This window comes from Amphiura filiformis, chromosome 18, assembly GCF_039555335.1.
Source record: "Amphiura filiformis chromosome 18, Afil_fr2py, whole genome shotgun sequence".
Lineage (NCBI taxonomy): Eukaryota > Metazoa > Echinodermata > Ophiuroidea > Amphilepidida > Amphiuridae > Amphiura > Amphiura filiformis.
The window spans coordinates 56,647,340-56,661,372 of NC_092645.1; the positions used below are offsets into that span (position 1 = coordinate 56,647,340).

The 14,033-nt window shown below is 36.5% G+C and overlaps 1 protein-coding gene across 1 annotated transcript in view; it reads left to right on the forward strand.

The window, feature by feature from the left end:
• Positions 1-14,033, forward strand: part of LOC140139243 (scavenger receptor cysteine-rich domain-containing protein DMBT1-like) — a 40,125-nt gene that overhangs the window by 13,221 nt on the left and 12,871 nt on the right. The window contains exons 6-9 of the mRNA XM_072161022.1: positions 642-752; positions 4,195-4,350; positions 6,646-6,768; positions 8,388-8,489. Coding sequence (XP_072017123.1) covers positions 642-752; positions 4,195-4,350; positions 6,646-6,768; positions 8,388-8,489 — 492 coding nt within the window. The remainder of the gene's footprint in view (positions 1-641; positions 753-4,194; positions 4,351-6,645; positions 6,769-8,387; positions 8,490-14,033) is intronic.

The window sequence follows — 14,033 nt, forward strand, 5'->3', positions numbered from 1 at the left end:
ACAACACCGAGGTCCCGGGTTCGATTCCCACCTATGCCTATTTTTTGCAAGGCTGAGAAAAAAATGAAATTTCTGGACTGCAAACTTATTTGGCGCGCGATCTGAGCTGGTCCTTTTCTGGTGGCTGTGTCTGTTACAGGCACACGCCCTCTGCATCCAAACCAGGTTCACGCTCATTACACCTCCCTTAAAGCACGCAGAAAGAAATTCTCCTATCAACTGCTTTATTTTGCAATTAAATTTTAGTGTCTTCAAGAAACGGCTTTTGTTTTAGGAGTTTGGATACTCTTTGTGCGCAGTACATTTACAATCAAATGTCCTCATATAATGGTTGGAGTTTTAAATAACTTTTGAATATAAATTGTTTTCACAAATTACAGCATTATTTTGCCACGTTATCAATATGATAAAACGTATTATAGGTCTTTATATTGACCGGGGCTTCAATTGAATAGCATAACGTTGTAAAGGTGGATCAGTTACAATGGTGTATAGGATTGCCAATAAATTGACTAAAACCAGTAAAACACACTGACAAACGTTGATCCAATTTTACCGTACCTACATATAGAGTCTATGCCCGGGAGTCTATGTAACAAGAAATTAAAATTAATGAAATAACGTTTCTTGCTCTTTTGTAGCCGACTATTGTGAGGGTATAACATGTAATAATGGTGGTACCTGTGTGGTGGAAAATGATTCTTTCAGATGCATCTGTACTGACTCGTTTCTGGGAACATTTTGTGATGAAGGTATGTATTCTGAACTTTAATATACTGTTTATATGGTCGTCCTTTCCTTAGAAAGGTGTTTGTTGCTGTTAATCCTTGAGAGTTACACTGGTGTGTGTTTTAACCAAACTTGAGCAAGTTTGAAATTTCACCCTGTGTTGACCTCTACGTAGCTTCGAATCTGCCAAAATCTGGTAAGAGATAGCACATTAAAGTCGGAATGCTCGTGACACCATATTAAAATTCCTGGGTAGTTTCGTGACCCTTATTTGGGATCTCGTTACCACAAACTGACTGGTTGGAATCCCTCGAACCCCAAAGACTGGTATTGATAAGCATTGATTAGAGCCGTGACCAGCAGGTTCTTTTTTTTCCTTTTTTTTTTTTTTAAAGACTGATAAATAAAACTAAACAGATGCTCCGCGAGACTATATATTTACACGTAACACAACATAACAATGTTCTAAGATATTTTTTCCTAGGTACAAAATATATCTAAAAACCTGCTAAATATTATTTACTGTCACAAGTGTAATATTTAATAACTCATTAATTCAAAATGTGACACTAATCGTACAGTCAATCCGATTGTTTGATAATAAACTAGCAATATTGCTTCATTTCACGCGATATTTAATAGCCAATATTATTGGCAAATCACATCCATTGACTTCCACAATCTTTCGACACTACTACAGCCCGACGTCACTGTCGCACTACTTTTTCAGATTCGCTTTCAAATATACCCTAACATTTTCCTGGATGCTCTACATACAAATTCTGGACCCCATTCGCCAAAAAATCAAGTTTTTAACGATTCTTTTATTCTTTCCGGACCATAGCATACATTCATATTAATAAATACTCCACTTTATCGCGACGTCCTGGTGGTGAGGCAGTTAAAGCCATGGACTTCTAACCCATTTATCGCTCAAGTTCGAAACCTCCCACCACCTATTTTTTTTAAACCAATTTATTGTCATAACACCATTTTAAACATCTAATGATATTGTGATGTTATATTTTTTATCAAACAAACCTGTTTGATTTTTTATTCACATTTATAAACATGTTTGATTTTTATTAACTTTCACCATGCTTGACTACCATTTACCTCTATTCAGTATGCACAGCTCTAAAATTTCATAGTTGCATACGCATATTTATTGTCATTCAAATAATATCATTAAACCTTTTCTCCAACATTAAAATATAATTGGTCATATGTACGCGTATTCATTTACACAAAAATTCTTATAGATGGTATGCAATACCACGTCACGCATGACAAAGTCATCATCGTTGAAATAAAATTCTGTCCTCCATACGCATGACAAGGGGTCTTTTTATCTTTTCAGTTTCCGTAAGTCTTTTGTTCAGATACGAAAACGCAAGGGATTCAGTAAGTTACTGTAATCTGACTTCATTGTTAACTCTGAAGTACCAATCAGCTTATTTCAATAGAGGTGATTGCTTATGTCAATAAAACCGGGTGAGAAAAGATTACGTTAACACCAGTGTTTTTAATGGTCTAGCGCCCTCTCGTCTTTACATTGGTAAATTGATCTACATTAATTTGACAAAATGCATGCCAATCCGAATGACAAAGTCCACTTTTTTCTGTAAAAACGTTGCAAATAAGCCCTAAAATCACAAAAGGTCCGCTTATGAGCACTTGTGCATGGCCACTGTTGCCCTTCCATCAATGTCTATTTCTACTCCCTATTTTGCTTCCTCCTGCCCCCCCCCCCCATGATCAGTCTCCCCACTCCCTCCCGGTCCATACTCTCTCCTCTCGAGTTCTTCTTTTTCTAGTCTTTCCGTCTCTCCCTCTCATCTCTTTCTTCCTCACCCCTCTCACTCTCACTTGTTCAGTCTCAAGTATTTCCCTCCCTCCATCCCTCTCCATCCCTTGCGAAATTTATCAGTATGATCCATGACTGAAAATAAGCTCTGCAAAAATAAACATTTAAAATAAACCCGAGCCTTGCATATAAACCCAACCAATTATCAGATTAGCTTGCCATTGGTACGAATGAATAGAATACATTATCTTTGCTCCAATGCAATTCTTTTGTATTGCATTTCAATATAAAACATGATTCCCAAATCACCACTTGTACGCGCCTCATTGGGAGGTATTTGACTATTTTAGACGCTCGTTTCATCGCCAATATGAAAGACTTTTGCTTATAACTTGGCAAATGGTTAGTATATATTTCACTGCAAGACTATTTTTACGATCCACTTACGTCTAGGCGTAAGTGCATATACACCAAACACAAGTCAATTGAAGCCGTACAATTTACCGCGAATTTAGGACCGTAAAATTTAGACTCTTCTTTTGTCTAGATTAGCAACCAACCGCACATCTCAAGGTTTTATGTAAAAAATCAATATAACTTACCAAAACGAAAACTGAAATTCACGAGCTTCAAATTTTCAGTAACTAACAAAAGGCTAGAATAAAAGATTGGTCACACCTGGGAGACTACCACTTCAGAATAACAATGACTTACAAAAACTATTACGGATACGGAAACAGAAACTGAAAAGATAAAACGACGGAAGGTATCACGAAGCAATTCCACTGACCTCTATTCGTCTAGGAGCTCAAATTGTAGGGTACGTTTTTCGCTAGAGGTCACGACAGGTGATGACAGGGATTAAATTGAGTTATTCTACAAAAACCTCATTTTTAGGCAAAATTTCGTGTTTTTGGTTATACAGGAGTTAAAATTTCAACTTACTCTGATTTGGGCAAAAATGGTGGCAAATTGCTCATCTTGATATAAGAATCAAGAAACGGTTTATAACTTACCTTCTAAACTGTTTACTTTACTTGTTATGTGCAAAAGCAGTCAGAGATCAACAGTGGCATATGGCCACCGTTTGACATTGTTTGACAGCAAATAGGCAAAACTATACTTTTTCTGAATCTATTCAGCTACACAAACAATTTGCTACCATTTTTGCCCAAATCGGAGTAAGTTAATTTTTTGATCCATGTACAACCAAAAACGTGTCGTTTACCCTAAAAATGATAGATAGATAGTACAAACAATACATTTGTTAATCCTTGTCATCAGACGAGTAATTTGATATATTTTTCAACAAGATCGTTGAACTCTAGCGAAAAACGTACCCTACAATTTGAGTCCACTACCCCCTAGCAGTTATCTATAGGATCTATATTAACACCCCATGGTATCAAAGATTGGTTGACATGGTGAGGGCAAAAAAAAATTTCACCTCACTGATGAGTAAAAAAAATCCCCACCCAACTCTGTATGAAGGTATACATTAAAATTGAAATCAAAATTAAAATTGAAAAAAAAAATCGTTTCCAAAGGCGGCGTAAAAAACCAAGTTTCAAAATGTGAGCCGAGGTGGGAAACTTGCTGCTCTCTTTACGTTGTTAACCTTCGGTTATCATTATCTCCTACTGTTTGTCAACATGTAGATAATCCTTGCGAAACAGGATGGGCGTATTACGATGGCAAATGCTACTTACTCACTACAACATCTAGCAATTACGAAGATGCGAAGACAGCTTGTGACAGTTTGGGTGCAACAATATCAATGCCAAAAGAAGCCAACCACGGTTTTTTCTTATCAGGTAATTCTGAAACTTCTTGTTTTCATCATATGAATTTAATTAAATGTTTAATTGAATAATTTACGAAAATAGTCCTGGCTTTGTGTTATAGGAAGCATAGAAAACGTGGAGGGGCTGGCGCTTTTGTTCAGTATCTCGATCTAAAATAAACATGTATAGTACAATATTTCAGACACAAAATAGTTTATATTTAATACATTTTAAGGTATACATTATACTATACTCACAGAAACAAAAGGGTTCTAAAATATGTCCTCTATATGGAACCCTCAACGATTATTTAAGCGTGTACATAGCGCTCCGTGTACGGAACAAAGTGAATATTCATTCAGGTTTTAGACGTATAGGAATAGAAAATGGATAAATGTATATGTGCAAAATCAGTCTAATATCGGACATCAATTTTGGGTTTCTGATAGGATTGTAAACAGCATTATTTTTTGCAAAGATACGTTTTGCAGCAAACCCCATTGAATTTGGACAACCAGTTCCAAAAATTAAAGCAGTTAAAGAGTTTCCAAAACAATAGGATACAAAAGGAAATATCTTCCTTTGTTTGGCTATATCTCCAAATCGATATTTCCGACTTCCGACTGATTTTGCTGTGTGAGAAATACCACGAGGCAGTACATGTCATAATCCTATTTGTTTACGAACATTTATATCTGGTAAGAGCCCGTAAACCGATGTTTGCACCCAACAAGTGACAAATTGCTGCTTACGGAAAATGATGTTTTGATTTGTTACACACTTTATTTTTATTGAATGCAAACTGTGGTATCCGCCATGTTAACAATGAGCGATGGAAATTCCCATCATTAGATCGCAATTACTCTTTTCATTGCTCTGACTGGTACCTGTTATAAACCTAATGCATAACCTCATTAATATACGCATCAAGTGCGATCCAATCACAGATAATAACTTTTAAATACGCGGACGCAAATGCAGGTCATTGATTAGAGGTTAATAACTGCGCATCGGTTATTTGGAGGCATTGTGAAAAATCTAAACATTTTGCCTTTGGAACCGAGGAATATCCCGAGGGGCGTAGCCCCGAGGATATTCCGAGGTCCAAAGCAAAATGTTTAGATTTTCACAATGCCCGACATATTACCGATGCAAAGTTATTAACCTCATTCATAACTTCGTCACTTAAACCTCTTCACCTTACAAAATAGCACAAAATATTGCTCAAAAGTTTATAAAAATAGATGATTTTACATCTTCCCTTTCCAAAAATCGATCAGGCTAAAACAGGACAACCAATAACAAAAGTGCGTATCACAATCTGTGCAAATATGGTAGCGCGCAATCCAAATACGGCAGCCAGCGCTCGCGCAGTTTGTTCGACGCACAACAACACGCAAACGCCGGTCAATTGTGTGCGACATTGGAACAATTACGCATTTTGCGGTCAATTGTGAGATATTAATGACCTCGAATTGCGTTCGCGTTTTCACAAATAACTAAATGTAATTGGATCGCACACATCGCGTTTATTAATGAGGTTAATAATGACCGCGTCTCGTGACGTAGCTAAAGGTACGCTCTACAATGACCGCGTTACGTGACGTGTTACGCGTTCGAACAATTTACGCGGACGCTGGTCGCCGTATTTGGACATCGCATGATTGCGTGCTAGTGTGATTGGTCGCTAGCGGTATTTCCTTAATGGGCTATTCGAATTTTACAGGGAAAACGAGAAATAAAGTTAAAATTGTGTTCTGTTTTCAAATTAAAAGAAGAAAATGTGACGTAAATTGAATTTAAAAAAGGGAAAAGTGACGGTTATGACATTTCCGATTTCACAGATACATTGATAAAGGCAATCCTAATCATATTTTTCTTTGCCATTATAATAACGCGATACTCTCATTATATTGCATCACCATGCCTAGCTAGGTATGGGGCTGTGCAATAATTACGAGCCCCCCTAAGATTTTCAAATTGGGTGCCCCCACTTTGAATATGCCAATCTTTAAATGGTGTAGATATATTATGCGAGCGTAGGATATTTGAACGTTTTTGTAGTGTTTTCCTCGGCCTTTTTTAGAGCGTGTTATTTAAAATGTGCCCCCGTGCCAGGTAATTGTGTGCTAAAAATAGCTTCCTCCCCTTCTTGGCCTGGCAAAATTGATTCCCCGCCCTAAACTTGGCAAAAATCTTTGCCCCTCCCCCCATCCATTTTACCTTCCTCCAGGGCTCATAATTATTGGATAGCCCCTATTAGCTCCCCAATCTATGGGTTAGGTAACCGTATACAGTTACAAAAAACTTGTATTTTGTTTAAAGCTAAACTGGCGAAGACTGCGATGCATACGTCAATGTGGATAGGACTCACGAAAGGAAGTGGATGGCCCGGTACTTGGGAAGATGGGACGGCTGCAGCGGAGAGCATCAGCTGGTCAGATTCCTGTAAGTAAACTGCTCACAACAAAGTATCTTTATTCTTAAATGATAAGTAAATGTAACGGAGAGGAACATTATTTTGTTCTGCACCTTTTCATATCTCACTCAATTTAATATGACTTCTTGATTTGAGTGTTTTTAATTGTTATTTTATTGTTGTTGATAGAATTGACCTTCACCAGCTATTTTAGATGACCATAACCCATACTGTGAAAAGAAATAGTTTTTCCAAATTCGACGTATAAGAACTCATTTGAGAAACTTTGATTAACGTTCGGCCCTTTAGACAAAAATAATAGATTTGAGACCAAATTACTATTTATTTTATTTATAGAAAAACTTGAATTTTTGCAATATGGCCCGTATCTGTCAAAGATATACGGGAATTTTAATAGTCGGTGACGATGTAAATAAGGGATAAATCTGCTTACAAAACAACACCCATTACTTGTGTCCTGTTCGGTAGTTTTTGGTGACGTTAAAAACGCCAATATGTCATATATGTCATAAGGGGGAAAAACTATTAAACAAAGTTTGTATCTTATAATAGTCTAAATTTGGCCTGGTTGACACCTTAGTACTATCCCCTTCGATACACAGGGAGTCTCAATAAAATTAGACCCTATGGAAAGTGGTGCATAACTTAAAATATCGCCAGTAAAATAAAAAAAATCTTAAGGATTCAAAATACCATGAAGTGTCTGCTTAACAATGGTGCAAAAAGTATCCAAATCCGTTCACGCGTCACTGAGATAATACACGTTAACAGTAATGTGTAGTTTATTATAAAAGAAAATAAAGTGAAACGCCAAGTGTTGCTGAGTAGGAGTTCAAAATCAATCAATCAATCTCCCAAAGCATGTTTTTCACACGTTTCTCTTTGGGTTAAGGGCTCGGATAGCAACGTTTGCACAGTAATTTTTATGGGACATGAGAGCACATCAGACATATTGAATTGCATTCTGAATACGAGGAATGTCCTTCTGATATCAAATATTTTTGTTTTGTTTTTTAATTCGCAATATGATGATATAACACACATTTTATGCAAATTATTAAAATTTCATATTTTTTGTATTTTTGATATTTAACTATCCTCGAAGTAAACTTCATAAATCTAATGATATGTACTTAGTGTATGTAGCTGGGATGAAACGCCGAGCATCAGTTGAGAATTTTAACCTTTCATCGAGTTTTTTTTCTCGAGGTTCTCGAGTTATGTTGTAAAGAGGGATGAAACAATATCACTTTTGTAAAACGTACGTAACTCGTAAGTTTTCAAAGTATGAAGTTGTGCAAAACATAAAGGCAATATTTTTGGCTGTTTCATTAATTTATTCAATTCTAAACTACAATGCAGCACATTATTGTTAACGTGTATTGTCCCATTGGAAAGGTCCAAAAATGAGTCTATTTGTAGTTTCCCAATTATCTCAGTGACGAGTGAACGGATTTTGATGATTTATGCACCAATCTATAGAAGACACTTCATTGATTTTGAATCTGCAAGAAAGTTTTAATTTTACTGCTGATATTTTAAGTTATGGCATCCACAGGGCCTATTTTTTTTAGACACCCTGTATAATGTTTGCTCTCATATTTTTATATGATCTTTCTCCCTTCAGATTATCCATCTTCATATGGCGATTGCGCAATGATATCTGGTAAAGGCTTCATGAACACAGAGTGCAGTTATACTTACTTTGGACACATCTGTGAAAAACAAGGTATATGCCCTGTCAATGTATTGTCCCTTATTAAATATTTTTGGCCGTTACCGAAATACACGGCGAGCGAGTTATTTTTGTGACCAGTCTAATCATCAATACCACTAGTACCGGCTTCGACTCCAGAAGTGTACTAAATATGGAACATTCAGGAAAAACCGCACATGTACATTTCACTGTTTCTTATTTGACAAATAGGTATCAGCGACAAATCGTTCAATTTAACGACATTGTTATTTTTGCAGGGTTACAAAACTATAAAACTGCTAAAAATGGTGTCTTTAATTAAAGAAGTGTGTTTATGACCCCTGCGAAATTCAACGGGTAATAGTGAAAAAACTCACATCCTGTCGCTCGCGTGTCTGTCAGCGTTGCTATAGTAGTTCCACGTCTGTGCAATGGAAAAATAACTATTGTACGGACGCGTAGTGCAATAGTCCTTTTGCAACTGGCCGCTATAAATAAAGCAGAAATAATCAATAGTAGTTGGCCAATCAAATGACAAGACACTTTATATGAGTTATATAAACACAAAATATCCAATACATGTTCCTTGTACATATCTTTTCCAGACATGTGGGTAAAAAAAGTAAGTAAAGGAGGCGATCCTGTAAACAGTGATCGGAGTGCCCATCTCTCTTTCATTGGCGATTGGGCCAGACTCCTCCATGTAATGTTGCTATGGGGGATCGCTACATCTCCTCCATAGCGAGTCTGTTACCTTCCCATCATTTAAGAATGCCGTTACCCATTTAAACACCTGGGTAGAGAGGAGTAATCGAGATAAAGTGCCTTACTCAAGGGCACAACACGATGGCGTCGCCGGGGCTCGAACCATAGATGAACTCCTGGATGGGGCAGCTTTAATTAGCATGAGGCCGCATTGATATGTAAATAGCGTATTGTTATTTAAATTTGCGCCCAGACGTATTGAGGGCGACAGTCATGTTATCCAGACGGAGAATGGCTGCATATGCCGGGCATGTCAATTTGCTGAGTGAAGGCTGATAATCACCTTTCTGTATAGGTAATAAGTTAGTGTATTTCGTGTACCAGTTGGTTATAACAAAAAATTAGTATCATATTAAATATATTAAATGTATAAACTTTGAAATTTACATGAATTTGAAGAGCAGAGCTTCGAAATGTAGCTAAGTCATGTGCATAGGGCCTGCACTTTGGCTCGTTTTTTGCAGGTTTACATGGTCCAATAATCACAAAATGACTGACATGTGGTAACAAAGGAAGCAGTCACTGCAATTTGATTATGTCCCATATGATTGGCCATTCAAGACACCCCTGTGAATATACTATAGCGGCCTTTTCAAAATATAATACCTGTTTGCTTGACTGCATTGACAATACCCGGGAACAATACACACAGTATATGCATTGGACAAACTTTTTACAATAAGCATGATAAGTGATGATGTGACCTCCAGATTTATACATCGTTCGTCTCGCACATGCACTGGCAACATTTGATTGAATGGAATGTAGGCTACTGCGCCGTGACATGGAATAATTGATGGCCGTGATTACGGTGAAGGACACCGGCTCAAATCCTTTGTTTGGAGCCAATCGATAATTTCATGCAGGGCCTCTATAGAGGCCCTGCATGAAATATCGATTGGCTCCAAACAAAGGATTTGAGCCGGTGTCCTTCACCGTAGTTATGGCGGAGTGCAGTCCATTCAATCAAATGTTGTCATCAACCTATTTGATTGTAGTGCAGGGTTATGTGTGTGAGACGAACTGTCACGGTAGATTGCAATCATGCTTTTGTTGAATGCATTTGAGTAGTCCGCCATATTTACGGGATGATACGTCACATGCAAGGCCTCTATACCCATGTACAGTTTATCCCTACATAACCTATGTCTTGAATACGCTGGCAAAGTTATGTAATAATCGGATTAATACTATATAGCAGTAGGTAAAAACAAGTTTTGAATAATCCGCGCTATAAAGTCCCATTCAGTGATCCCAGCGAAAGTGAAAAAAAAAATCAAATTGTTACGTTTATATAAATTTTTTAATGAAAAACAAATGGCAAAAAAAACAAAACAGGAAAACGACAGTATTGACGAAGTTGTAGCCCCATTCAAATACATGTAGCTAATTTATATACTGTCAGTACCGGTATATAAATTACAGACTCACGTAAATGCATTATTTTTTTTCTTAGACACACGGCTTTCGGCTGAACCACTGCACTAGAAAGCTATGTTAGCACATCTATGACAATGACGAAAGGTACAAAATCAGCCATAGGCCTTTAGATAGCAGAAGACACCAAAGTGGTGTTTTATGACCTTTGACATTCTTTTGTGGCGAGTGACATGGTCTTTCAATTCACGCCGAGTGTCCTTGACAGGTTAATTTGACTATGCTTCAGTGGTCATGAAAGAATTCAAAAGATAACCTCTGCCCCAATAATCCCAAGCAATTGTCTGAAACTGCTCCTCGGATCATAAGAACTCAGTCCTCAAATGATAGTCATAATAATGTCCAAAATATAAAATTACTGACTATCATTGAAGACTGAGTTCCGCAATCTAGTATCCAAAATCTGAATTTTGATGATTTTTACGATCGCCGGGATGAAAAAAAATCAAAAAATCACTGAATGGGCCTTTAGTTCCCTCCTCTCCTTACCCTGGCAATATAAATCAAAGAAAAAAAAAGAAAAAAAGAAATAAAACAAGAAAAGAAAAAAAAGACAAAGAAAATTAACCAAATTAAGGGATCTGGAATGAGCGTTTTGAGCGTTTCGATAGTATGTTTTGTGGGACATGAGAGCACATCAGACATATCGAATTGCATTCTGAATACGAAGAATGTCTTTCTGATATCAAATAAATTTCATTGTTTGAAATTCACGATATAATACAAATTGTATGACAAATTATTAAAATTTGATATTTTTCACATTTTTGATATATAACAGTCCTCGAAGTAAATATCATAAATCTAATGTTATATTCTTAAACAGTCCTTGGCATACCATACATGTATAGGCCTATGTATAGTAAATTTGTCTGATTTATCTGTTTTGTGCTGTTTAAGCAAATAGTTAAACATAATTTCCATAAAATGTAAGCTTTTACTGTCAGATATGTCCCCTTTTAATTTTGAGCAGAACAAGTGAGGTAAAGCAAAGAAAATTGGAATTTACTACTACTAGCGCCAATGAATGTTATACGATTGTAAAACGGTACGATCCTCTGGGTGTGGGTGGGGGTGTGGGTGTGTGTGTGTGTGTGTCCTGCACACGGTATTTTTTTCTGCAACTATAACGGGACGCAATACGATACCGGTATGTTATAAGAATCAAACTTACAAGAAAGATGGCTCTTGTCAAATCCTACAATTCTGTCAGAGAAATATGCATATTTGCATTAAATTTTTAATTAATTGACATAATTGATTAATTAATAAATATTTTATTTAATGATTTACCATAATTCCAAATATGTCAAACAATATGTCAAATTAAAGCTAATGAAATGCTTTATAAATTGGTCAGAGCGCATTTTGCAGAATGCATTTAGTACTTTAGTTACATGATTTTTGCTATACACGCATAAGAGCTGTACTTTTAAAATCCGCGCCTAATCAATAATAATAGTCTTTCACTCCATTGTCAAAGTACTGTGCTCCCTGTAGCATTATGGAGTGATCAGGTCCTAGAGTGTGATGGTTTTGTAGCAGATGACAGTGCTCATTCAAGCCTGTCAAGGTCAGTTAGTAGCCACTTGCTGAATGGATGGCCATTATCAACTATCAAAGAGATGCCTTGTGCAGCTGCCAATCACAGTAGAGGTTTGATAACATTTTGTTAAAACCCAAATGTAATATAAGGACAATGCTGTGCATGTTGGTACTTAATTGTTTGGATTCTTACGTTGAAATTCCCTTGTATTAGTATTTTTATGTGTAGTGTATAGTGGTCATAAATTATATAGGCCTAGCTTTTAAATTTTGGGCATTTTTGCTCTGTTGCACTGTACCATTATGGAATTTGAGTAAATCAATTACCGACACAAGCAGGTATACAGTGTATTATTTTATTTTTATTTCGTATCTCAGGAGCACAGCTCACTTGGTAAGGCATCAGAATTTGGTACACTAGCGCTTCGAACTTTAAATCGGAAGGTGGTGAGTTCGAGCCTCATCACGGTCACATTAATTTTATAAATCAAATATTGTTCGAACTTTTCATATTTGTTTTTCTTTTTTGTTTTTCTTTTTTTGTTTCTTTTCTTTGTCTTTTTTTTTTTTTTCTTGTTTTATTTATTTTTTTCTTTTTTTTTCTTTGATTCATATTGCCAGTGTAAGGAGAGGAGGGAACTAACGGCCCATTCAGTGATTTTTTTTTTTTTTTTTTATCGTAAAAATCATCAAAATTCAGATTTTGTACAAGACTGCGGAACTCAGTCTTCAATGATATAGTCAGTAATAATCTTTTGGTCATTATATGACTATCATCATTTGACGACTGAGTTCTTATGATACATCATCCGAAGAGCAGTTTCAGACAATTGCTTGGGATTGTTGGGGCAGTGGTTATCTTTTGAATTCTTTCATGACCACTGAAGCAGAGTTAAACCTGTCAAGGACACTCGGCGTGAATTGAACTGACCATGTCACTCGCCACAAAAGAATGTCAAAGGTCATAAAACATCAACTTGGTGTCTTCTGCTAGTGGTTCAGCCCTAAGCCGTGTAGGCCTATTTAAGACAAAAATAATGCATTTACGTGAATCTGTAATTTATATACTGACAGTATATATAAATTAGCTACATGTATTTGAATGGGGCTTCAACTTCGTCAATACTGCCGTTTTCTTGGGTTTTTTGCCAATTGTTTTCATTAAAAATTTTTTATAAAAGTAACAATTTGATTTTTTTTTCACTTTCGCTGGGATCACTGAATGGGGCTTTGCAACGCGATATATTCAAAACTTGTATTCACCTACTGTTATAGCATTAATCCGATTATTACACAACCTCGCCAGCGTATTCAAGACATCCAATGCAAATAATCACCTAGATTATGACGTATCATACCGTAAATATGGCGGAATACTCAAATTCATTCAACAAAAGCATGATTACAAGCTATTGCAATCTACCGCGACAGCTCGTCTCACACATAACAAATGCACTATACGATCAAATAGGTTGACGACAACGTTTGATTGAATGCACTGCATTGCGCCATGATTACGGTGAAGGACACCGGTTCAATTCCTTTGTATGGAGCCAATCAATAATTTCACGCACATCCTCTATTATTGCCCAATTATTTCCCGGGATGATTGCACACTGTAAAAGAGCTATTGTTATAATGTTTGATGAAATCGTGTTTAACTACCGTATTTTCTTAAGAACGGCACAATACAGATAAAGCAGGCAGATTTACTACAAGTCATGTGGTACATCACACCACGTTTCGCCAAAATACATTCTAGAAACGCTTGCTGTTAGAATAAGAAAAATTTTAATGCTAATTTATTGCACATTCTAGGGAAGCGTGGTT